The 27,389-nt window shown below is 45.1% G+C and overlaps 1 protein-coding gene across 1 annotated transcript; it reads left to right on the top strand.

The window, feature by feature from the left end:
• Positions 1 to 5,711: 5,711 nt before the first annotated feature.
• On the top strand, positions 5,712 to 26,937 carry LRRC52 (leucine rich repeat containing 52). The gene is made up of 2 exons (XM_068962555.1): positions 5,712 to 6,333; positions 26,612 to 26,937. Exons 1-2 carry the CDS (start codon positions 5,712 to 5,714, stop codon positions 26,935 to 26,937), a joined length of 948 nt encoding a protein of 315 aa, XP_068818656.1.
• The last annotated feature ends 452 nt before the right edge of the window (positions 26,938 to 27,389 follow it).

Here is a 27,389-nt window from a genome sequence, read left to right as displayed (position 1 = left end):
TAGTTTTGTACTATCAGAGGCTTCGAAAAGTATTCATTGCCCAGTGGTTTGTAGCATGTTCCACATTATATTCAAAGGAATTCCTTCTCATGAGAATAGCTATATGGGGAATTCAATTCACCTCAGGAGTTGATGAGTCAGCTGCTGCAGGCTTTGTCACTCATTTTTTGAGTAAGCCTAGGCAAGCTTTTCTCCCCTTTTAGCATATTTGCCTGAGGAAAAAAAATGTATACAAAACAATCTCAATCTTTCGTATAAGAATTTAAAGTGAAAAGTCATAGCCTTCTGAAAGACAAGAAACCCCGAAGCATATATAAATTCTATGGCAATAGTGGTTTTGATATTGTCCGAAGTCAAGGTACCATTTGGCGCTAGGAGGTGACAATTTATTCCATGGAGTCAGTAAAAACAATCATGACTATTTTGAGACATTTGTTCATGATGTAACTGTACGTTTAGTAATTAAGGGCTTGCACTCAGGAGTAAAACTTTCTGAAACAAATTCCGCCTCCATCACTCACCACCTCTGTGACCTTAGACAAATGCTACCTCCTAGAGCTTCTTTCTGGAGAAGGAAACGGCAACCCACTCCAGTACTCTTGCCTAGAAAATCCCACGGAAGGAGGAGCTTGGTGCAAGCTACTGTCCATGGGGTCCCAAAGAGTCGGGCACGACTGAGCAGAAAAAGAGAGAGAAGGAGAGAGCTTCTTTGTCTTCATCTATAAGATGTGGGTCATGCTGTGTGACTCACTGGGTTGCTGGGAGGATCACGTGCTTGACACAAGGGGATAGTGAATGGTAGATACTGTGTTATATTAAATCACATGCAATCTTTCTAAGAACCCCGGAAAAGCAATATTTGTCATCCCTATTTTACCAAAAAGGAAACTAATACCCCTAGAAACTAAGGTATTTGCACAAAGTCATTCAATGAAGAGTCTTCTCATCTCAGAACTCACACTATACTACATACAGTTGTCTCTCCCATGCTGAAATCTACAAAAAGATCCCTTATTTTCCTCCCATATCAATGGGCTCAGGCAAATCACAATGTGAGTTTCAGGCATAAGGACTATCACACAAGACTAGCCTTGGGCAACAGTGTATAGATTTGTTACAAGCTGAAAATGTGATCTTATCCCTCCCAAAACAGTATGCAATTCTGAGGCTTCCCCTTGGATTCCTCTAGATAATGAATGCTGCAGAAGCGTGTAATGTGGTGAAAGCCTAAAAACAAAGGCATCCCTGGGGAACACAGCAATTGGAGTGATTTTCTCTGGCCTGGACTCTGTAAGGGTCCAAGGTTCCTGAGTGGGAACTCAGGCATCCTGAAGGGAAAAGATAAATATAGTTCATACCAGCTGATGCTAAAAACAGACCCAAGGCTCATTATAGATAGGTAGGTGTACATATTTGACCCTTAGGCCCCAGGCTTCCCAGCTTATCTTGGGAGTTTTTTTTTTTTTCTTCTAGTCTGACTCATTAATTTTTTGTCTGCTTTCCATAGGATTTGCCCCAACCCTCATACCCACTGAGATGAACTTGCTGAAAAGGGCTCAGATGATGTCCTCAGTCTGGAGTGAATTGAATACCATCAGCAGCTCCTATAGAAATGTCCTTGAAATTTTGACATTCTTCAGACCTCAGCTCACTAAATTTCCTGCCCAGGAAGCAGGGCAAAATACTAACTTGTGTGCCCCTAGATCCTAAACCCATGCAAGTACAAAATTGAACACATGAGCAGTTTTACCTTAATGACATATGTATTATTTTCTGCTATTTTTCTCCTGAGCAAATTAATGTATGTCAAAGTTCAGCACTTGTACCCACGCCTCCAGGTGGAGTTATTTCCTGGCTACATGGACAGACTTTCTCACACTGTGCCGAGCGCTGGGCGGTTGCTTGAACCTCTGTCCCTAGTGTGTGAGTCTTAAAATTCTTAAGCATCTGTCCTCTTCCTGCACAGGCTTGGTCTTTATAGAATTTCACATTTGGAAGGGCCCTTAAGAGACCATCCTGTCTTATTTCACAGAAAGGAGATCAAGGTCCTGGGAGTCACATAGTCATACTGCTTCACAGTGAGAGAAATCCAAGTGCCTCGGCTGAGTCCACGTTTCTCTAGGTCACCCTGTTCTTTCCTTTTATAATTCCAAGGGCCTTTTGGAACGTGAGAGAGCTGTTTGGAGGCACATGGGCCCCTGAACACAATCGTTAAGCTGGGAAGTCAGTGTCTGTAACAGATACAGCTAACAATAGGAGCCCGACCAAGACCAGTTGCAGTGAGAGAGACTGTACTGGTACCAGGGCTTCTCAGTGTGGCCACCTGATATTCCACCTGTGCTACTGGAAGGATGGCCACTCCAGTCGCCTAGGGGCCAGAGGAGGGCTCATAAAATAGCTGTTCATACAAAGGACAACCTAGCTGCAGCGGAAGCTGCTAGAGTAGCTCACTGAGAAGAGCAAATTCTGTCTTTGCAGCCTCCTGACATCGAACCACATGGTGTGATTAAAAGGAATAGGAAGTCTTTTATCTTCGCCCCGAAATTCTTCCCTACTAGTTCACTGGGTGGTGCCTGAAACCTTTCCATTATGAAGGAGTTTGGAAGTCCTAAGGGAATATGGAAATGGCAACCCACTCCAGTGTTCTTGCCTGGAGAATCCCAGGGACGGGGGAGCTTGGTGGGCTGCCATCTATGGGGTCACACAGAGTCGGACACGACTGAAGTGACTTAGCAGCAGGAGCAGTAGCAGCAGGAGAAGGGAATATGGAAATTACCTTGTCACCTTTCTGAATATATAGATGAAAAAAATAAAGCTTCAGAGCCTTTACACTGTTCTACCCAGGGCAAACAGCCTCGTCCAGAATCTCTCGAAGCAGGATCCCTGAAAAAGTAGTTTAACAAGATGTTCCTTGAAAAAAGAATCTTTAAGTTTCTGAGATCAGGTAGTCTTGGAAAGACTACACTCTCAACTCCTTTGTCTCATTCAGGCATCCTCTATTTAACACTTATTTACGCAGTCTCAAAACAAAGCAAACAGTTTAGGGATCTGGTCTAAGCTGGCAATGCCGAAACTAGCCTGTGGATACTTAGACTTCAGGACCAAAACACACACAACTAGCTCAAGCCAAAAGACTATTCCTTGAGGTTAACCACTCATAAAACTTTGTTAAAAGGTCAGTATTCCAAAGAGAGACACAGCTGTTGTGTGTTGGTCAATAAACTGTTTTATTCATCCAAGTCTTTTCTAAGAGACAGCACTTGAATCACGTGGCCACACAGGTAAGCCTGAGCCAGAGGCGACCATCTTGAGAAAGTGAATCTACACAAGGGGGCTGAAATTCAACAGGACAACCAGGAGACCCTGGTTCCCTGAGAAAAAGGAGTCTCAAAAAGAGAAAGTCACTGAAGAAGAGGTGGACGTCCCTGAGTATGTCAGTCTTTGGACCCATTCACGTTGCTGCAAATGGCATTATTTCATTCTTCTTCATGACTGAGTCAGATTCTGCTGTACATATGTACACTTCTTCTGCTTCCATGAACTGGCTAGGGTAAATAGTGCTGCAATGAACACTGGACTGCCTGTTTTTCGAATTATGGTTTTCTCTGGATATATACCCAGGAGTGGAATTGCTGGATCTTATGGTAGCTTGGGAAACTGAGATTGATATATACACACTACTATATGTAAAATAGATAACTAATAAGGACCTGCTATATGGCACAGGGAACTCTACTCAGTACACTGTAATGACATATAGGGGAAAAGAATCTGAAAATGGTGGATATATGTGTTACACACTAATACACTGTGCAGCACAGCAGAAACTAACACAAAATTATAAATCAACTTTACTCCAATAAAAAGTTTTAAAATAAAAAAAGCATTGAGAAGATTTTTTTTTTAAAGAAAGAAAGAATAGATGGAACATCAATTAAAACACTCCACTCAATGAGCCTTGATAGGCCACTCAGCGGTCATCTCCCATTAAAAGGAAACACAACACACACAGCCCCAGCTGAAAAAAGCATCCCCACCACACACCACCATCAAGCTACACCTTTGCCCCAGCCCCCAAAAGAAACAACCACTTTGGAAATTAATTCTTCTCCGTAGACTTCATGTACTGAATTCCTCTCCTGGGCAATCACGTAAAATCTAGCCAGGATTTTTTTTTTTTTTTAATTATAAAGAGAGGGTGATGCTTCTATCAATAAACTCCTGCCTCAATTAGTACAATTATCATCTGGGTTATTATTTTAAGTGTTTGAAATTTCTGCTTCAATAAGGTCACTTTCAATTCAGTAAACACACCAAAGTCATCATCTTAATTCATGGCCAGTCACCCCGGAAATGCTGAGTAAGTAAACACAATCAAGCATTAGGTAACCAGCCACAGATCCACTTGAGTTTATTAATTTCTTTCTTGGCAGAGAAACAAGAAAAGGAAGCAGACCATCAGAGACATTCACGCATCATTCATTCAATAAATATTTATTACATACCAGGTGCCAGGCACTGTTCTAAGCTAAATATAGATTTCATTGCCTTATTAATATTCAAGCTATGTTATATATGAATGTTTTAGAGAATGAGATTCCTTCTTCTCCAAAATAAAAATTTTAATTCCTGAGATGCTTCCTTTGTTTCTGCCCAGTGTGCCTACTTCTGTAGAGTGGATGATACATCCTAACTCTTAAGCTTCAGGCTCTCCATCCCTCCCTTTTAAAGAGCCCCTACCATCACCCCTCAAGTAACTAATGGATATAAACTCACACTAGAGCATTAGTGACACCCTATTTTAGAATATAAATATAAATGGTAAGAAAAGTTTATATCATTACATTCAGATTTTTTTATACATTTGGGTGTTTCAGGGGGATTATTTATACTTGCTCAAAAGGCTTTTAATACTAGTACACATATATATTCCAAATGCAGACAGAATCGTATGCAAACTGGGAATACAGCCTTATCAGGGAACTTCCCTTGCCTCATTTCAAAGGAGTCCCCCTGCTTCCTGACCTTTCCCATTTTCTGACAACACCGCCAAAAATGGCACCTAGCCAAACTCAATACCCAGGGAAGAGACCCATGGTGAGAACTGACCTCAAACAGGTCACTTTTCACAGCAGTAAAAAAGGGAGTTGCATTGGAGATTTCTGTGATCCCGCTATGGCCTGTGGATTAGGGGATCCAATCCAGTCTAATCCACTGCATCTCCTTGGGGAGCTGATAGGGAGCTCCCCCCCTCCTCCCATGCTTCAGGCACCCACTCCCCCAAGGACAGCCAGCTTCCCAAGTTACACAAAACACCCCCACACAACCCAGAAGAGTCAGGACTCTCCCTCTCTCCCCCGGGCAGTCTCCGGAAGCTGCTGACATCACAAAGGTGTCAGCTGGCAACTTCATTGCCACGTGGCTCTCCCCTGGCTCCCCTTCACTTGCAAACGCAGGCAAGCAGGCAGGCTTCCAGCAGCAGTCTGGGAGTGAGCAACCAGCAGAGCCACCAAGCCGGGTGGTGGGGCACCCGGCCTGGCGTTTCAACTTCTGTTCAGTTCTCCTGTAATGGAAAATTGCTTTGCACAAAGCTAGAGTGTTACAGTTCTTTCCAGCGCCCTTCCCCCGCCCCACCCCGCCGCTCGCAGCCTTCTGATCAGAGGGATAGCGCCTGCTGGAAAGTGGAAGGAGGGTAGTCGCTGCGACTTACTATGTCCCTTGCTTCAGGCCCTGGGCCGGGGTGGTTACTCTTTTCCTTCGGAATGGTACTGGTATCGGGGTCAAAATGTCCAAATAATTGTCATTGTCAAGACCAAGAAGTGATCTGCACAGGGATCCAGTTAACTGAATACCCCTCTGACATACCCCTGAACACCCGGAGGCTGTACCTGAATGATAACAAGATCCGTTTCTTGCCAGCGATGAACTTAGGACTCCTCAGTGACCTTGTTTACTTGGACTGCCAGAAGAACAGGATTCAGGAGGTGATGGACTATACCTTTGTCGGGGTCTTCAGGCTCATCTACCTTGACCTCAGCTTCAACAATCTAACCTTCATCTCCCCATACAGTTTCTCCATGCTCAGCAACCTGCTGCAGCTGAATATCTCCAACAACCCTCACCTGTTATCACTTAACAAGTACACCTTTGCCAACACCAGCTCTTTGAGATACCTGGACCTCAGAAATACCGGCTTGCAGACCTTGGATGAAGCTGCCTTCCAAAACCTCATAACACTCCAGACTCTGTATCTGAGTGGAAACCCCTGGAAATGCAACTGCTTTTTCCTGGACTTCACCGTCTACTTAATAGTGTCCCATCTGAACTATCCAGGTGAGGGCTTGATTGCGTGTGGGGACGAGGATATGATGGCATAGGAGGGACTGGTTCCAGGAAAGGTGAAGTCGAGAGGTGGTTAGTGTGGGAGAGAAATCTGGGTAAAACTGATTGAAAGTATTCTTATTGCTCTGCAGAATCCTTGGGTTGACTGGAGAGGCAATAAGGATCAATAGAAAATGTTCTAGAATAGTTATCCAAAGGGCTGAGTTCTGCTCCCACACTCAGCCCTTACTACTCAGCTGCTGCTGGGGAAGTCTCACTTTCTCTGAGCCTCAGTTTCTTGATCCATAAAGTGGGGACAATAATATTACCAAACATACAGAGTGTCCTTTCAATATGAGATGATATGAGTGGAAATGATAATGTACTATAACTGCAAAGTGACAAAGTAATACAAAGACACTGAATTCCCTTGGTAAATTATTTTAATCTGTTTAATTCAGTGACGGACTTTTCCAGGATCTAAAAGTAAATGCAGTCATTCCTAACCAGGAGAAAAATCCAGTGGTAGGATACATAGAAAGGAAAGTTCGATAGAGATGGAGGAGGGACAGTTGAGCCACCTGGACATGAATGAGAGAGGGAGGAGAAGAGAAGGCTTTGATATCTCCTTTGTGTTCAGATGCTAACATGCAAGGAAGGAGAGAACAGCATGAATGAGTGGAGAATGGGCCACCAACGCCCATGTGTCAAGCAGAGAGATTCCGAACTCACAGGCAGACTCTCAAGTCTTACTTGGTAGAGTTCCAAGCCAGTTGCTGCCACTCTGTCCACTGTCCCCACGGCTCTGCCATGGTCCCTGGGGCACTCTGGTGCCTCATCCCTTCTTCTTTTCAGTGACTTTAGAGTCCCCTTCTCATTCTTCAATTCCCCACACCACCAATATCACATTGACCCAGGGAAGCCAGAGCTTTGGATAAGTGTGAAATAATGAGCCCCTCACAGAAAGCTTGGAGCCACTGATGTAATTAAACTCAATCAGAACCATGTCTTCTCTGCCTTCCCTGTGTGTGTGTTTTTGAAAATAATTTCATACACCAGCTTCACAAATGTCCCACTGAAGTTTCCACCCTTAAGTCCAAGTGGCAATATTCTAGAAAGATTCCTGACCAAAATGCCAAGCTTTAAGGGGCACTGAGGGAGAAGGAACTGGGTGATGAGAGCAAGTAAAAATGTGTCCTCCTGGCTTTCTAAGTGGGTCTGTTGCTAAATGTCTTCCAGGTAGGGGCTGGACTATGATGGGGCAAGTGATGCAAAACTGGGGCTCCCAGGATGTAAAGTTGAAGATGGCACCAAGAGAAAGTATCTCCTTCAATTTTGTGCCTGAGGCACCTGGCCCTGCTGCCAGGCACTTCAACTCGAATTGTGCGTGTCACTCAGTCATGTCCAACTCTGCAGCCCCATGGGGTGTAGCCCGCCAGGCTCCTCCGTCCCTGGGATTCTCTAGGCCAGAATGCTGGAGTGGGTTCCATTCCTTCTCCAGGGGATCCTCCTGACCCCAGGTTTCCTGCCTTGCAGGCAGACCCTTTACCATCTAAGCCAACTCAAGTTAGAATGAATCAAAACGAACAAGCTTGGCCAGACCATTTTCTTAACAGTACTGATCATAAAAGAACACAGGAGCAGTTTCTTGGGTCGCTTGCCTTGCCTCTCCAGAGATGATGTCTTCTGCTTTTCTCAAGACGGGTGCTGTGGTGGTTTCTAGAAAGCTCTCTAAAAGAAGGGCAATATTAATTATTCTCATACATTAAATGTGGTTCCCAGATGGGATTCTTCCTGTCAGTGTTCGTGTAACTAGCCTGTGGACCAGCATCGTCTTCTCTTGCTCCCTCCCCACCATTCATACACATTTTTCTTGAGCAGAAATTGCCAATTTGCCAGGAGGACCCCCTGCTGAAAAGTGTGAAGGAGCTTGGCTTCTCCCCAAGTCCCAAAGCCTTTCACTTCACCTCCTAGGTATCTCCCTTAATCAGAATTTTAGCTTTTAAAGTTGTATCTTCTCAGAATTTTCAGACTAACTACTTTGGACTCTAACTGAATTCAATCCAGGATTGAACAGGATTATAAACTGAATCTGTTTCACTACATGTTTTCAAAAACATCAGAAGCTGGTGTCTATCTTGTCAAGCTCATAAGCTTCTCATGAATGAAGAGTCTGTCCTTTGAGGTAGACAAATCTTTCATCCACTCTCCAGTGGAAGTCTCCGACCCAGCACACACACACACACACACACACACATGCAAACTGCAAATCTGCTCATCTCACTCTGCTGTTTGGTTAGATCACTTCATGCAGAAATATAGTCCTACTGCCCCAATTCACTATTATTATTTCTTAAAGGTATCAGTGAACCCCAGGCCAGGCATAGAAGAATTTAGCTTTGTATCAGGTTTTGCAGCTACTGAAGTTTTTAACATATGCAGTTTCATTTTCTTTTCTTTGAGTTTCATACCAGCTCTTAGATTTTGTGCCCTAAAACTATGGAAAGAGACTAGAATAGGTATTTTTGACCCTATCCATGGTTGAGAAGATAGATTGGTTCACCCAAAGTCACACAGCTACTAAATGTCAGGAAAGTGGTTTGAACTTCCTGATTTCAAATTCAAGTCTTTTTCTATATGACTGCTATCTCTTAAGTCCTCAAATTATATAACTACAATCCAATAAGTCACTTTAGTTATAAATAAATAAGCCATGCCATAAGCATACGGCCACAGCACCTAAATTTCACCTTCATGTCTTGTCTACATTTGGAACTCACACAAGATCACTTTCATGGGATAAGCAGCCCAAGCCATCATAGATTCATTACAATATGCCTGCACTTCCCTTCCAATCCAAGGTTTCACCCCAATCTACCCAAACTCTAAAAGAATAAACCTGACTTCAGGGTTTGCTCTCCTTTGCACCTTATTCAGTCTGGTTCTCCCTTCCCATGCACACACACACACATACACACACACACACGTGCAAACACATACATTCATGCGCGTATGCAAACACAAAACTGTATCTACACAAACCTGCATACATGTATATACATACTCTCTCAACCACATATTACATATGCATGACACACACACACGTATAAAAATGCACAGATACACACCAACACATGAACAAACACAGACACATAGAGTTGAAAACACACACAGTAGAATTCACTGGATGCTCCACTCGTCCTTTAGCCAGACCTCAACGTAATGGAAGACATTTATTTATGTGACTCTCATATGATGATTCATGGCTCTCTTAGGTGAAAGTATCTTTGCTGTTTACAAACACTCTAGTTGAACTCTCGACTTTTAGCCCACCTATTACACCACATTTTCTATCAAAATGGTAATCTTTGACATGCTCTTGAATGGTATCACATCTCTTCCCCAGGTGCCCAAATTTTAGGATATAGGAAAAATTTCTATGAAATAAGCTGGATGACCTGGTTGTTTATAAAGGAGAATCAAACTTAAAGATGGGTTTCATTTTAGACGCCGAGAGAATACCAAACCTTACTGTTGGAGATTTTGCCTGCAGTACAGTATTGAGGTCACTATGACAGCAGAATTACAGTATGTGGACCATTTGACGGAGAAGGCCATGGCACCCCACTCCAGTATTCTTGCCTGGAAAATCCCATGGACGGAGGAGCCTGGTGGGCTGTAGTCCATGGGGTCGCTGAGAGTCAGGCACAACTGAGCGACTTCACTTTCACTTCTCACTTTCATGCATTGGAGAAGGAAATGGCAACCCACTCCTGTGTTCTTGCCTGGAGAATCCCAGGGACGGGGGAGCCTGGTGGGCCGCCATCTGTGGGGTTGCACAGAGTCAGACATGACTGAAGTGACTTATTAAAAAGACCATTTGAAGAGCATGGCAGTGAAGCAAGGAGCTTCCATGCTACCACTCAGCTCATCCTTTCATTCATTTAAATATTTATTATGTCCCAAACAAGTGCTCACGGAGATAACTAGCCAAAAAGCCTGGAACTATGTACAGAGACTTGTGTGACTATGAGCCACCTGCACATATGCGTCCCATGGTCCAATGGGACACCAGAACTAAAATCACTGGACAGAGCAGGACAAAGAAGGCAAGCATGTGCCTTTTAGGGTAGAACAAGCGCTTGGGACAGTCTCAGCTGCAGGTGGTGAAGGATGGCCACAGTGCAGGCAGGAAAGCCCACTGTTAAGAGCTCTGGTTCTGGAGCAAAACAGACCTGGAATCATAATCCTAGCCCTGCCACTTAGTATCTGTAAGAAATCAGATAATTCATTTAACCTCTCTGCACTTCAATTTCCTCATCTTTCAGACAGGTCTAATAATAGACCCAACTGCCCGGGGATGGTACAAGGATGAAATGAGAACATTTATGAACTTCCATTAGCATTAAGACTGGCACAGCATAAACCTTCAATAAATGAATGGTAGGCAGATGTAGGACAGGTGCAAGGTATGGAGAGAGTACCAGTTATCAGTCAGGTGGCCAATGGGACAAGCAGTGGACTTCAGCAAGGCTCGGTGGTATTGGAGAAGAGTGTGCCTTGTCCAGGAGACATGCCTGTACAGAGGCATGCGGGCATATAAATAGGCTATGAGAAAGTGGGCAGCAGGTTTCAGGACACTCATCCCTGAGAAAATGGGATGGAGGGAATCCTGGAGGGAGTTGGATACTGGATGACTTATGAATGCAGGAATTCAGACCCAGGGGGCGGAGAGGGGGACAGAATCTCAAATAAAGGCATGGTCTCAACTGGACCATGAGACTCAGGGCTGGACCCGCATCAGTAAAGGGATTCTTCCTGAGTCATCTGAGTCTAGAACTGAAGTTCTACCTTAAAGACAAGCCCACTTCCAGGAACAGGTATGGACATGCAGGCATCTTTCAAGGGATGAAGTCAAGGAGGTCAGTTCCAACCTCCAAGGGGTAGACATGGCCTTGGGAGAAAGAAGTCACCTTCATGGTGTATTTTTGTCATCTGAAGAGTATTGAATAGAACTTTTGTCCCAGGCTTTCCCCATCCACTGCCTACCATGAGGCTACCATTAGCCATTAGAGATCCTTCTGGATCCCCCAAAGTGCCCCAATCCTGAAAAGGATTGTGAGAGATACATAAATTCCTGGGCAGAATAATACAAGTGCTCCTTGATGCCTTCGAACTGTGGTGCTGGAGAAGGCTCCTGAAAGTCCCTTGGACATCAAGGAGATCAAACCAGTCAATCTTAAGGGAGATCAGCTCTGAACATTCACTGGAAGGACTGATGCTGAAGATAAAACTCCATTATTTTGGTCATCTCATGTGAATAGACAACTCATTGGAAAAGTCCTTGATGCTGGGAAAGATCAAGGGCAGAAGGAAAAGAGGGCATCAGGGGATGACATGGCTGGATGGCATCACAGATGCAAAGAACATGAACTTGGGCAAACTCCAGGAGATGGTGAAGGACAGGGAGGCCTGGCGGGTTGCAGTTCATGTGGTCGCAAAGAGTCAGACACACCTGGGCGACTGAACAACAACAAGCTTTTATCAACTTTCACATCAGAGGAAAGAGCAATTTTTTAGGAAATACAATTAACTAAGATTAACTCTGAAACAGTGGGGAACCTTGAAGGAAGCCAAGATCCAGAAAAGACATGGAGTGGTCTTAAAAGATATGAGGGTAAGAATATGTTCTCCCCCTATGTCGTACTGCAGCTTGCCCCCTCAGAGGAACCATAGAGGAGGTTGCATGTTTCATTCACCTTGCTTCATCACAAGGCTACAGCTAGTAGGAGCATTGAAACTTTCCCTTACTGACCAGAGATTTAGTGCTGTTATCAAAAGTCTTCATTAAAGGAAACCCTCAATGATAAACTCACCAGATGCACTGGAAACTGCCCAATTCTCAAAGAGTTCATGTATTCACTTTCCAAAGACAAAAATCATAGCAGAAACAGAAGTGAGTTGAAGTGTGCTTGTTCCCCGGATGCTCTGATCAATACAGAGTTAAAACAGATTCACAGATTCCATTTTCTTTTTGGCTCAAGTCAGCAAATAGAAAGACTAAGTCCTGGCCAGAAGTGTAATTTTCCAGTCATTAATGCTATTTGAAGGTGAGCATGGAAATTGAGCTCTTCCCAGGATAGAGCTCCCCAGTAGGACAGAGTTGAATGCCTCTGAAGATGCTCTCAAAAACTCATGCAGCTCTAAGCTCCTGGACAGAACAAGTCTGGCTTCCTACATCCCCGCACCCTGCCTGCACACCCTCAAAGCATAGTCTAGCGCTGTCCAGCAAAAGTTTCTGCAGCAGCAGAAATGGTCTAAGTCTGTCCAACACAGTATCCACTAGTCACATGTGGCAATTAAACTCTTGAAATAAGGTTAGTGGAACTGAGGACCAAATTTTAAATTTTATGTCATTTCAATTCATTTAAGTAGCCATATTTATGACTGGTCAGGGACGCCTTTAATATAAGATGCTTAAGCTGGAACTTTAGAATTTAGCCTCCTCTCAGGTAAGTGACTATAAAGCCCAGCCCAGGATGGAGATCTTCTAACATCCAAGTTAAGTGTCTCCCCCCATGCCATGATAATTCCTTACTATCAGGTACATCACAGTCCATTCAACTCTGAAACAGTTATTGTATGTTTATTATATGCTTAACATTGTTTTTTGATGTTGGGGTGCTTTATCACAGGGAAAGAAGTCATGAATCCTGTCTTTAATGAGACAAATCTAGGGATACAAGAGAGGGAAAATGCGGTCGAAAGCCAGGAGTTCTGATCTCAATCATGTCAATGTATGATGTGGGTGGCAAGTCATTTTCTCTCTGAGTGTCACTTGTCTCTGAAATAAGGAAACAGGAGTAGACACTCCATAAGAATCCTTGGACCTAAATAGAAAGATAAGATGCACTTAGATGTAGGAAGAGGAAAGCAGTGGTCAGCAGACAGGGTCCCAGATGGGCAAGTACACAATGGGTTAGTGTTGAGGCGCAGATGTTCCTAGAGATGAGTCCTGTGGCCACACAATTAGGAAATGCAATCTGTAACTTCTGCATTCTCCCACCTCCTGTCTTAAACACCCTCTACTGGCTAGAACAATGCCTCCACCCTCCAGGGACTCAGTGCCTTGAATTTTCCTCCCATGCCTGGACTGCTCCACCAGCCGTTCTCAAACGCTGATGAGCATAAGAAGCCCAGGCTCCCTGTCCAGAGACGATGACCCCGTGAGCTGTGGGGCGGGGTCTACGAGAAGCCCGATGGCAGTGACCTGGGCTCTAGCTCTGCAGTGGCTGCTTCAGCCAGTGAATAACTTGATTTACACTGAGACGTTGGGGGCTTCCCTGATGGCTCAGATGGTAAAGCGTCTGCCTGCAACCCAGAAGACCCAGGTTTGACCCCTGGATTGGGAAGATCCCCTGGAGAAGGAAATGGCAACCCACTGCAGTATTCTTGCCTGGAAAATCCCATAGAGGAACCTGGGGGGCTACAGTCCATGGGGTCTTAAAGAGTCAGACACGACTAGGCGACTGGCACACTGGATGAGATGTTGGTGGCTAATAATGTTTTGATATGTCTCCCTCAAGGGGCATTTGCAATGCGACAGGGAACAAACAGAACCAGAGAGAAAGCAGAAAGTGACAGGCTACTAGCATAGACATGGGGGCAAGTTTCAGGACAGAAGGTCTGTCTGTGTCAGCCCTTAAATTATAGTCCGTGGGCAGTCCTGTTTAGTCCAATGGTGGGGTCCACAAGTCAAAAAGAGGAGTCTAGGCAGGAGTGCCACCAAGGCAGGGGGATAAAGCCACTTGGGGACATCTGCAGGAAGCAGATGGGCTGGGTCATGCACTGCTTCAGGTCTCAGTCATTTAGAGGGCATTTTGAACGGAGAACATCTTAGTTTCATTCTGAGGCTATTTTATCCTGTATTCCAGGCTGCTGTAATAGGATAATGGCCCCATTTCAACCCGCCAAGTACAAAGTCATCTACAACTGTGCCAAAACTTAGATTTTCAGAATGAATTCAGGTCTTCACACCCTTCCACTATTAATGCTAACCCATCTCCTCCATCAGGGAGATTACAATAAAGACCAGACACCAAACGCGGGAACAGCTGGGCAGCAGACATTCCAAGGCTGTCAGCTGCTGTGCTACCACGTCTCTCCCACCTTACCCTGGCCTTGTGGCTCCCTTCTGCTGAGAGCCGGAGAAGCAGCCTCCCGAGGGCAATGAAGCAGCTGAGAGGGCTGCGACTGGGTCAGTCATCCCTAAACGATCCAGAAAATTTGAGAAGTGATGGAGGTGGCAGGCTTGTTCAGTTTGGGAAGGACCTGTGTGATTCTCATACACTCTCTAACTCAGCGCAGTTGGAATCCCTGAGAGTGGGTGATCTGAAGCCCCGTCAAACTCAGAAATGCCAGACCTCTATGCATGGCCCCTCTGGTCACCCAACACCATTCAGGCGCCTGGAAGGAGACAGGACAAGGCCGCCAAAGCAGCCAACCTCAGTTTCTTCATCTCTAGAGATGAAGAATTCCCCAACCTGAAAGAAATCCAACAAAGTGTGGATGCGGCTAGAAAAGAGAAATGGGGCGTTGGCCATCTAGGGCCTTTGAATGATTTTCTAGGGAACATGCAATGTATCCTGAGAAGTTTTGGAAGGCAGGCAAGATGAATACAGAGCTAGGAGGCTCCTGTGGGCATTCAGACAAGAGAGGATGGCAGTCTACTGCAGAGGCATGAATGAAGAGGTACAGATAGAAGAAACTGTTCAGAAGGCAGACACAACAGGACCCGGGAGTGAGCCAGACCTTCTCAGGGTCCCCTGTCCTCCCTTTGTGACTCCGGGCACCATTCTAAGCAATTAACAGGTCTGTGTTCTTTAACACTTGTATTCCCTGATAGGGAGGTCTACGAGATCAGAGAGCAGGTCTGAATCTTCAGACACAGAGAAAGTTCTCAAAAAATATTTGAGTGAATAAAAAGTCAATGAGATGTGGGAAATAAAGGGAAGGAAAAAATCAAGTGTAATTCCCCAGGCTTTGGCTTGGACAACTGTGGGGGCTCCACTGAGAAAGTGAAGTGAGTGAAGTCGCTCAGTCGTGTCCGACTCTTTGTGACCACATGGACACCAGGCTCCTCTGTCCATGGGATTTTCTAGGCAAGAGTACTGGAGTGGGTTCCACTGAGAGAAGAAAGTAGTAAAGGGGCTTGGGGAGAAGCCAAGTCCCATCTTGGATGTGTTGAGCGGGAGCTCTCTGTGAGACAGGAGGCTTTTGGATGTTTTGACCTGAAATTCAGAATAGAGAATAAAATATATGTTTGGGAATCGTCAGCTCACTGGTGATCATGAAAACCAAACAAAGGATGCTTAGAATGAGAGGATCACAGGGTAAGAACAGAAGATTTGGGGAATGCCAACATATCAAAGGATAAATTAAGAAGTGCAGAAAACTGAATAAAATGAGGGGATCGGCAAAGAAAATATGACAGAGTGGTGTGGGCTTTCTAAACAAAGGTAAGAGCAAATGCAAAGACCCTAGGGCGGAATAAGTTCGATGTAGTAGAAGGTTAGTATGGCTGAAAAAGAGTGTAGCCAAGGTAAGAGATGAGGATGAAAGTCAAAGGCCAGATCATATAGGGCCTGGAGGTCATGGAGAAGCTTTTGATTTTATTCCAGATGTGACAGGAAGTTATGAAAGGGTTTTAAGTGGAGGAGTGACACGATCTATGATGTACAGCTGCCTCCCCCCGCTAGATGGAGAGCTGGGAAAGCAGGGACCTGAGTTAAGAGGCTGCCTCAGTTTTCAGGCGGCGGGGAACAGTGGCTTGGCCCCAGGTAATGGTCCAGAGAAGGTAAGAATCGGGGTATACTGTGAAGGTCAGACTAACAGGACTGGCTCATGGCTTGAATTATGGGATGTGAGAGGCAGCAAGAAGGACTCCCAAGTCTCTGCCTGGGCGACTGGTGAATGGTGTTGCCCTTCCACCACTGAGCTTTTCTAAATTGCCTCTTATCCATGAGGATGATAACGGTCCACTATCTGAATTTTTCCAAGAAGATGGGTAGTTATTCACAAGGTCCTGCTCTAGGCCAAACTGAGAGCCAACTAGGGTTTACAAATTAGCTTCCCAGAACTGCCTGGTACCATCCCCCATGTCTGATATGCAGTTGGCTCCCCTCCCCCCATCATAGCCTGCTACAGAAAGTCAGTAGCAGGGGTTCCCCATGGGAGGGCTTAAGTCTTTGGCTTCTTTTCCAGAGGACTTTACACTTTAAGCCTTATTTTATCAGTGAAGTGAAGTTCCTGCTGACAGAATTCTGGGCACTGAGAAGCACATGAGAAATGTTATGAAGAAAAGGGGTCTTTCTACCTGTAAACTTTGCTCGTCTACAACTGCTTATACAAAAGACCAGTCCTGTAGTCGAAGCAACTTTAAAGCACAGGAATAATCAGGCTGAACTTGCTAGACTTCAAAGTTTGTTCCTGTAGTGTTCCAATGGTCTATGAATCAGGCTTAAACTTTACCAAAATATGAACTCTTCATGCAAGGGAAAAAATTGTTTTAAGAACTATACTGCCCAAGCCCAAATCATCCAAAGCCAAGGATGCTTTAGACCAGGAGTCAGCACACACTTTCTACCTACGGCTGATTCTTGTTGATGTTTGACAGAAAACAACAAAATCTGTAAAGCAATTATCCTTCAATTAAAAAATCCAAAGGAAAAAAAAGGACAAATAAATACTTTCAGCTTTGTGGGTCTTTGTTGTGACTACTCACTCTGTCTCGGTAGCATGAACACAGCCATAGAAAATGCATGAATGAATGGTCATGGCTGTGTTCCAATAAAACTTTATTTATCAATACAAAACATGCCACAGGATGGATTTGGCCCACAGATTGTAGTTTGCTGGAGCCTGGCTTGCATCAAGGGAAGACATCTGGGTGATGAGAGAAAGGAGCTCTAGGGAGGCAAAAGTAGGGGCCAATGTCGGGACTAGAAATACTCAGAGGACCACGCATGAGGGTCTAAGAAGGGGCCTTGTTGGCCAGTTGGCTTTGGTTGTGCTGGGCTGCCATATGGTGAAATCCAGACTCCCCTCTAGGGAGTCTTCTCTGAGCCAATCATAGGATGCTGCTGCTGCTGCTGCTTGGTCAATTCAGTCATGTCCAACTCTGTGCAGCCCTATGGACTGCCACCTGCCAGGCTCCTCTGTCCATGGATTCTCCAAGCAAGAGTACTAGAATGGGTTGCCGCGCCCTCTTCCTGGGGATCTTCCAGACTCAGGGATCAAACCCAGGTCTCCTGCATTGCACGCAGATTCTTTACTGCTGAGCCAGCAGGGAAGCCCCCCTCATAATACGGCAAAATATAATAGTGTTCCCTTCAAATTCCATCAGAAACAAGTCCTGCACAGCAAAGCCAAAAACATGAGTTCTAAAGAACTGTTGTATGAGAATCCAGCTGAGCTATTTCAAATCCTTAAAGACGATGCTATTAAAGTGTTGCACTCAATATGCCAGCATATTTGGAAAACTCAGCACTGGCCACAGGACAAGAAAAGGTCAGTTTTTATTCCAATCCCAAGGAAAGGCAATGCCAAAGAATGCTCAAACGATTGCACTCATTTCAGATGTTAGCAACGTAATGCTCAAAATTCTCCAAGCTAGGCTTCAACACTATGTGAACTGAGAAATTCCAGATCTTCAAGCTGGATTTAGAAAAGGCAGAGGAACCAGAGATCAAATTGCCAACATCTGTTGGATCATAGAAAAAGCAAGAGAGTTCCAGAAAACCATCTACCTGTGCTTCATTGACTATGCTAAAGCCTTTAACTGCATGGATCACAACAAACTATGGAAAATTCTTCAAGAGATGGGAATACCAGACCGTCTTGAGAAATCTGTATGCAGGTCAGGAAGCAACAGTTAGAACTGGACATGGAACAATAGACTGGTTCCAAATTGGGAGAGGAGTATGTCAAGGCTGTATATTGTCACCTTGCTTATTTAACTTACAGGCAGAGTACATCATGCAAAATGTTGGACTGGATGAAGTACAAGCTGAAATCAAGATTATAGGGAGAAATATCAATAACCTCAGATATTTTGATGACACCACCCTTATGGCAGAAAGCAAAGAGGAACTAGAGAGCCCCCTGATGAAAGTGAAAGAGGAGAGTGAAAAAGCCAGCTTAAAATTCAGCTTTGAAAAAACGAAGATCATGGCATCTGGTCCCATCACCTCATGGCATATAAATTGGTAAACAATGGAAAGAGTGAGAGACTTTATTTTCTTGGGCTCCAAAATCACTGGGATGGTGATTGCAGCTATGAAATTAAAAGATGCTTACTCCTTGGAAGAAAAGCTATGACAAACCTAGACAGTGTATTAAAAAGCAGAGGCATTACTTTACAGGCAAAGGTCTGTATAGTCAGAGAGATGGTTTTTCCAGTACGGATGGATGTATGGATGTGAGAGTTAGACCACAAGGAAAGCTGAGTGCTGAAGAATTGATGCTTTTGAATTGTGGTGTTGGAGAAGACTCTTGAGAGTCCCTTGGACTGCAAGGAGATCAAACCAGTCAATCCTAAGGGAAATCAGTCCTGAATATTCACTGGAAGGACTGATGCTAAAGCTGAAGCTCCAGTACCTTGGCTGCCTGATATGAAAAACTGACTCATTGGAAAAGACCCTGATACTGGGAAAAGTTGAAGGCAGGAAAAGAAGGGGACGACAGAGGATGAGATGGTTGAACGGCATCTTGAGTTGATGGACATGAGTTTGAGCAAGCTCCAGGAGTTGGTGACGGACAGGGCAGCCTGGCATGCTGCAGTCCATGGGGTCACAAAGAGTTGGACATGACTGAGCAGCTGAACTGAACTGTATGAGATTAGGCCAATAAGCCACACATTTTCTCCTGTATGCATTCAACAGATATTTATCAAGGCTCTATTGGAGAAGGAAATGGCAACCCACTCCAGTGTTCTTGCCTGGAGAATCCCAGGGACGGCAGAACCTGGTAGGCTGCTGTCTATGGGGTCGCACAGAGTCAGACACGACTGAAGTGACTTAGCAGCAGCAGCAGCAGCAGCATCAAGGCTCTATTGTGTGCTAGCACTAGGGATATACAGGTGAACAAATAGGGTCTCTGCTCTCAAACAGTTCTCAAGCAGTGATTGGAACAGTAGCTACCTTCTGACATCACGCCTGCAGCCCTTGTCTCCTCACCCCCATCTCCGTCTACACTTACCCTCATTTCCTTCTCCACTCTCAGAAGACAGTTGAAGGCTTACCCTTCATTTTGTCTTGGACACCATCTGTTCCTGCCTCCTCCAAGACTTCACATCCCTTAGCTCACTGAATTATCCCTAAATGTTCACAAGGTAAGCAGGGATTGATGTTAGCCTAGTGTAGAATAGTCCAAGATGGTATGAGGTTAGCTTGCCCATCTATGGCCTTCTATCACCCCAAGTTCTCTTCCTTCCGACTAAGCCTTATGTCAATAACATTTCCCCCAAGGGACATTAATAACAAAAAATATTTAATCCATGCAACAAACATACTTTGAGCTCTAGTGTGTGTTAAGCCGTACTCTGGATGTTGGGGACACAATAGTGAACACAAATCCATGTCTTCATGGAGTTCGTAATCTATCAGACAGAAGCAGACAGATATACACATGGCAAATCCACTTCCTCAATAAATACATCATTTAGCTGGACAAAAAAAGAAAAAGAAAAAGTACTGAACATCTAAAGATATTCAGGCAAACTAGGGCCTAATAAGGACAAATGGGGGAACTGGGCCTTTCTCTAGGTTCCAATTGGAAACTTTTACCAGAGTGCTTAGGCTGATAGAAACTGGCATTTGTTCTCCAAGGGGCAGTGTAACTGAAGTCTGCAAATTGCATCCTCTCCCATTACATGGCCATCACCTGGAGGCTGGCCTCCGCCACTTAGCCCAGGCAGCTCCTGAGCAAGACTGTCCAGGGAACTCAGAGCAGCCTGCTCATCTGGAGAGCCAAGCAGACTGCAGAACTGTGGTCACTTTTGTGGATTAAGAAAAAGAGCAGTTCCTCATGAAGCCACAGTTCAAGCTGGTTTTCTGAAGGAAGGCTTCCTCAGTTCCTCTGCTACCAGGTGTGGTTCTGGGTCCCTGAAACTTTTCCCTTCATGCGTTGATTTTGGCAGACAGGTTTTCCACTTGTGAGCAACGTGCCACGTGAGGAACTAAAGAAGCATGTGGCTTATGTTTCCTTAGGAACTATTTGCAGGGAGAATTTAAACATTAATGATACCTGTAATTGTACCTAGGCACTTTAAGTGGGGCAAATGCTCTGCACCTATGAAGTGGAGCTGAGGAAGGGATAATATGGGGGTTAGCCGCCTTCACTTGTTTGTAATGTGAATGAAAGCCCTGGGATTGTGCAGTGTGCAACATACACAACAGTGCCTGGTAGCCTTTGCTCAGAGGCAAGAGGATCAAGAAAGCCAGAAAAGGAGCAATTGATGAACAATTTATTCATTCAGTAGCCTGGGAATAATTAAAACTACTTAGTGTGTTCCCAAACATGAAACCCCCTCCCACCTCCCTCTTAAAGATTTTAAAATTTAATAAAAAAAAAATAAATAAAATAAAACTACTTAGTGGGGCACTTTCCTGGTGTCTCAAAAGGTGAAGAATCTGCCTGCAATGTGGGAGACCCAAGCTTGATCCCTGGATTGGGAAGATCCCCTGGAGAAGGGAATGGCAACGCATTCCAGTATTCTTGCCTGGAGAATTTCATGGACAGAGGAGCCTGGGAGGGTACAATCCATAAAGTCACAAAAAGTCAGACACGACTGAGTGACTAACACACACACCCAGCGCGGTGCTCAACAGTAGAGTTTTATTTCGTGAAGCACCTTGTATGACTCCTAGAACATATAAGACACTCCAAGATGAGCAGATAGGTCCATAAACTCTAAAGTCATCATACTAGACCAGGAGAAGAATGCATGACTAACAAGCTAAAGAAGAGATGAGCCAATAAGGACCCACTGTATAGCACATGGAACTCACCCTGATGTTACCTAACAGCCTGAAGGGGAAGGGAGTTTGGGGGAGAATGGATACATGTGTATGTCTAGCTGAGTTCCTTTGCTGTTCACCTGAGACTGTCACAATGTTGTTAATCGGCTATCCCCCAATACAAAGTGAAAAAAAAATTTTTTTTAAGAGAGGGAGATGAAATAATAGAGAGCTAGGATCATTTAAAAAGTGGGAGAAATGGAAAACAATAGTGAATCCAAATATATCAGTCTAACATTAAATGTTAATGGGCTGATTAAAATGCAGTTTACCAGATTGAATGAAGAACAAAGCCCAGCTGCATCCTGCTTACTAAAGGTACCTTAAATATAGGAACACAGAAAGATTAAAAGTAAAATGATGGGGAAAGATATGCAACACAGACACTAACCAAAAGAAAAGGGTAAATCTACCAGAAAGAGGTAACAGTCATATATGTATTTAAGAACATTGCTTCAAAATATGGAAGCAAAACTTGACAGAACTATTTGGAGAAGTAGACAAGTGCACAACCATAACATGATTTTAACATACTTCCCAGTAACTGCTGCTGCTGCTGCTAAGTCGCCTCAGTCATGTCTGACTCTGCGACCCCATAGACGGCAGCCCACCAGGCTCCACCGTCCCTGGGATTCTCCAGGCAAGAATACTGGACTGGGTGCTAGGCTAATAGTAATTGAGACAATAAATAAAGGTAACAAAAAGCCAAAAAAGATGAAAAGTCAATAGAGACGTAGACAGCCTGTATAAAAGCACACTTGTTGGCATACATAGAACAATGTATTCAACAAAGACAATGCATTTTTTCAGTGCACATGCAAAAATTACTAAAACTGACTCTATTATAAAGAAAATTCTTGATAAACTTCAAAGGACTGAAATCAGAAAAAGTATGCTTCTGACTACAGTAGAATTGAACTAGAACTGAATAATGAAACCAGTGCTAGAAAATCCCCAAATTTTAAAAAATCAAGTAATTCAAGGAATATTAGCTCTTATTAACGAGAATGATAATGATCAGACATGGTTTATGCCTTCAAGAGCTAAAAGTCTGTCTTGTAGGAGAGAAAAGATGATTTTGCAGGACTTCCGTAGAGGTCCAGTGGTTAAGACTTTTGCAGGGGTTGTAGTTTTGGTCCCTGCTCAGGGAGCTAAGATCCTACGTCCCTCTGGCCAAAAATCCAAAGCATGAAGCAGAAGCAATACTGTGGCAAGTTCAATAAAGACTTTAAAAATGGTCACATCAAAAAAATCTGTTTAAAAAATATGCTTTTTCAAATTTTCTTTCTTTTTTTTTTTTATGCTTTGCTTTTCTAGCAAATAACCACCAAGTAAGATAGAACGTGACAGGTGCAGTAAGAATGATACTAGCAGATGCAACAGAGCAGTCCACAGTGGGAGCAATCACAACGTGTCCTCTGAACTACCAGGATCAAGAGGCTGGGGAAGGGTTCCTGGAAGTAGATGCATTTACATCAGACCTTAAAGGACACGAAGGACTTGATGATGCAAAAACTGGAGGAAGAGATACTTGATGCAAAAAGAGCAGTGTAACAAAGCTAGCTGTAGGCAAGGGGGAGAGACAACCAAGGAGCACAGAGAGCTTAATGTGACTAGAATAAGGGTGAGTTACTGGGAGAACTGAGAAGTAAGGTGGGAATGGTGGGCAATGCTGAGAGCTCTGAACACCAGCCAGTCTGGGTGTTATCCTGAGCCCCGCGGGGGAGTCAGACAGGGATTTGAACTCTGGTGTGACTGGCAAGAGCCAAGCTTGCAGAAGGGGAATCTCGCAGGAGTGTGTGCCGCGGTCCAGAGCTGGGGAACTGGCAATGGTGGAGACAGACCTGCTGGGAGGTGAGGAGCGCTCACACCTTGCCGGTGACAGGCAATGCAGAGGGGAGAGAGAATGCAGCGGAGGAAAAACCCTCTCCACCGAACCACCCACATCCCTCACTTAAAAGCAGCCTAACAATGCATTAAAATCGCTGTCTAATTGCTCCTTTCAAGGTAATGCTCCAAAATGGGGAAATAACGCATTTAATGTTTAGTCTCATATCTGCCGCCCAAACCCTGATTTGAAAGCCTAATCTTTTCAAAAATAGAATGAGATAAACCCCTCTGCCCCCACCACTGGGCATACTCCAGACCCTCAGAGTCCCATGTCCTCCTTTCTCATACATCTTTCTTTGTATATTCCCATGTGGCGTCTCTGGCAGTTGGGCAGGTGATCTAAGCCCTGTCTTGCTAGAATTCCTAAAGATTGCAGGAGCCTTCCCTCACCTCACCAGCCTCCGCTTGGGCCTCCTGGAAAAGCCCCAGAGGTCCTTGAACCAGGCTGACTAGAGAGAGGTCTTGAGACATAATTGCGTTCCTAACCCTTTACAGCACCCTGAGATGGAAGCCCAAGGCCCCTTTCCTCTCCAGCTGGCCTGGGTCACCCACAGAGCCTCTGTCTCACACTCATTCTAGAGAGGAGCTTCTTCCTCTCCTTTCCTCTGTAATCTTTGCAAACAGTCGATGCGGCAGCCCCCTACTGGCTTCCTCCTCTGGTGACTAAAACTTCAACCAAGAGCGAGTCCTCAGTAGCATTACAAACATCAGGCCATCTTCCTGAAAGTAACCAACAAGTTCACTTAGGGGCACTGACCAGGAACCAGCGTTCACACAATGGTGTCCAGTTTGGAGAGGACTTAATGGTCAGCCTGGGCAGCTCGTTCCAGTCACCCAGAGCCAGCTGCCTCCCAGTAAGCTCACCTCTGTATTCCTTTCCCTATTTCTCCTGCTTCTAGCTACAGTCCAAACTGATTTCATCAAGGAAATCAGTGCCTTTACGTAGCCTGGGCTTCCCTTGTGGCTCAGCTGGTAAAGAATCTGACTGCAATGCAGGAGACCTGGGTTTGATTCCTGGGTTGGGAAAATCTTCTGAAAAAGAGAAAGGCTGCCCACGCCAGTATTCTGGCCTGGAGAATTGCATGGACTGTATAGTCCACGGGGTCCCAAAGAGTCGGACACAACTGAGTGACTTTCACTACTACCACTGCATAGCCTGGAGTTCCTGCCCTGTTGTGGGGGAAGCTTCTCCCCGCATTAGTCTCTCTCTGTGACTCCCACTTGGCTAAGTCCAGGTTTTTTGTCTCCTGTTCCCTGCTGAAATCATGCAATTTATCCAGAACCTTCAGGTTAGGAAACTTTTCTGAGTCTCAGTTTCCTGATGTGAAAAACAAGGATGAAAATGTGTGTCAACATTCTTGTAAGAATTAAATGAGATAGCATTTGCATATCACTTAGCATGTAGGCAGAACTTGGTAAATATCAGCTGCTACTATGATTCTGATCATAATTGTCTTAAGCCCTAATCTCAGCCCTGAATGGAAACTCATTTATCTAATGCTTGCTGGATATTTTCCCCCGGACACTGCACACAGGCACCTCAGCATCAGCATGGCAGAGTATATGGAGCTAGAAAAATGTAGGGCTGACAACAGAGCTCTGAGCAGCCTATGAAGCTCTTGTGTACAGTGTACTGTGTGCACTGCTGTGTACAGTAGCTCACCTGCTCACCTGTGCCGATTAAATCCTCTTTATTACCCTGAGAATAGATGTTATTCTTTATCAGTTCAGTTCAGTTGCTCAGTTGTGTCTGACTCTTTGCGACCCCATGGACTACAGCACGCCAGGCTTCCCTGTTCAATACCAACTCCTGGAGCTTACTCAGACTCATGTCCATTGAGTTGGTGATTCCATCCAACCATCTCATTCTCTGTCGTCCCCGTCTCCTCCCGCCCTCAATCTTTCCCAGCATCAGGGTCTTTTCTAATGAGTCAGTTCTTCATATCAGGTGGTCAAAGTATTAGAGTTTCAGCTTTAGCATCAGTCCTTCCAATGAATATTCAGGACTGATCTCCTTTAGGATTGACTGGTTGGATTTCCTTGCCGTCCAAGGGAATCTTCAAGAGTCTTCTCCAACACCATAGCTCAAAAGCATCAATTCTTTGGCATTCAGCTTTCTTTATAGTCCAACTCTCACACCCATACATGACTACTGAAAAAACCATAGCTTTGACTAGATGGACCTTTATAGGCAAAGTAATGTTTCTACTTTTCAATGTGCTGTCTAGGTTGATCATACATTTTCTTCCAAGAAGCAAGCGTCTTTTAATTTCATGGATACAGTTATTCTTTATAGGATGAGGCAATGGGATTCAAAGACAGTATCAGACATCCTGCTGAAGTTTCCAAAATTAGTGACAGTGGGTTTGAATTCTAGTTTGTCTGGCTCCATGACCCACTTTTCCTTCTATTCTATACTGAAGTCCACACTGCTTGGTGTGGGGAGGTGCTCAGAGAAGGAGCCAGGCAACTGAGTCAGCCACTAAAGAGGACTGAGACTCATGTTGATCATGAGCGATGCCAACAGCATCACAGAAGCAGAACTACTTCCCATATTGGCTGTCTGTTTGCCCTGAAGCTCGTTCCTGATTTCTCCAGGTTGAGGGTGTAGAGAACACACAGGAGGCATTTCCAGAGAATCCTGTCCTTCCTAAGTGGGGTGTGATGACCTTGGGTGGCCTTAGTGATCCCTGGCTGGGCTCAGGCACAGGAGAAGGGAAAGAGACAAGGTGGAGGGGAAGGTGAGGGTAAGATGAGGAAGGCGAGCAAGAGGTGCCAAGCACTGATGGAGCTCTGTAGAGTGTCAACACCCCATGACAATCTTGCTTAAGTTTCCGAGTTCCCAGCTCCTTCTGTGGTCTCCCATTCCTTGAAGAGCCTTAAAAAGCAAAGGTTATTTTCAGGAGGTGATGTGAATGCAGCTAGAAGTGAAGTTGCTCAGTCATGTCCGACTCTTTGCGATCCCATGGACTGTAGCCTATCAGGCTCCTCCGTCCATGGAATTTTCCAGGCAAGAGTACTGGAGTGGGTTACCTGAATGCAGCTAAGCCTGGGGCAGAAAGCAGTCCAGGTGCAGTCTCAGACCTTCCTATGCCCACAGATCACCTGGAGATATTGTTAAGATGCAGATTCTGATTCAAGAAGGCCTGGGCGTGCTGCCTAAGATTCCACATTTTTCACGGGGTCCCCGTCACGCCGGTACCGCTGGCCCCCAGGCCACGCTTGGAGTAGCCGGAGTCCAGACCATCACTCCAGGTCCCGGTCGGCCTCACAAGCCTAGGAGTTCTGTTTCAGCACTCTGCCTGCTGTGTGTTTCCTCCTAGATGAACAAAATGCCACTTGCGTGGAGCCGACGGAGCTGGCAGGATGGCCCATCACGAGGGTGGGGAACCCGCTCCGGTACATGTGCGTCACGAGCCTAGACCTCCAGGACTATATCTTCCTGCTGCTCATCAGCTTCTGCATCTTCTGCGCAGGCACCGTGGCCGCCTGGCTGACCGGCGTGTGTGCCGTGCTCTACCAGAACGCGTGCCGCCAGTCCAGCGAGGACGAGGTGGAGAACGAGGACAAGCAGAGGGTGGAAGTCAGCAGGCGGATTTTTCGCAGCAGGGTGGACTCGGGCCCTGATGGGTTCCCTCAGCTGATTTAGTTGCAGAGGCTGATGCTGCTGTCTGATGCAACTTTCCCAGGCTCCTGCCTTCCGTCTTGCCCTCCGCTTCCCACCCCTCAGCGCTATCTTAGAAATGAAAGCCTACTATTATGGTAAAGTACTATTAAGGTAAAATCAATAAAATGTTTGGTGGTCATTTCACAGGTTGGTCTTCTTCTGCTCAACCAACCCCAGCACGATTTCTCAAGCTCAGAAGGATGGGGTAGAACAAAGTCTAGCGACGCGGTTGTAGGCATCTAAACATTGAGGAAACCCACCCTGAAAATGGGCCATATTGTGTCTGAAGAGCAGCTTACTCTGCCCCTAAATTAAGTGCTGGGGGGAGGCATCTGAGAAATACAAGATTTAAAAGATTTGTCCTGGAAGAGCAACAAGTTGGTTCAGAGGAGTAGTCAACATTAATGTGAATCAAAGGGAGAGAAACACAAGAG

Source organism: Capricornis sumatraensis, chromosome 2 (genome assembly GCF_032405125.1).
Source record: "Capricornis sumatraensis isolate serow.1 chromosome 2, serow.2, whole genome shotgun sequence".
Lineage (NCBI taxonomy): Eukaryota > Metazoa > Chordata > Mammalia > Artiodactyla > Bovidae > Capricornis > Capricornis sumatraensis.
The sequence above is the reverse complement of the archived record's forward strand: the minus strand, read 5'-3'. Positions and strand labels throughout refer to the sequence as shown.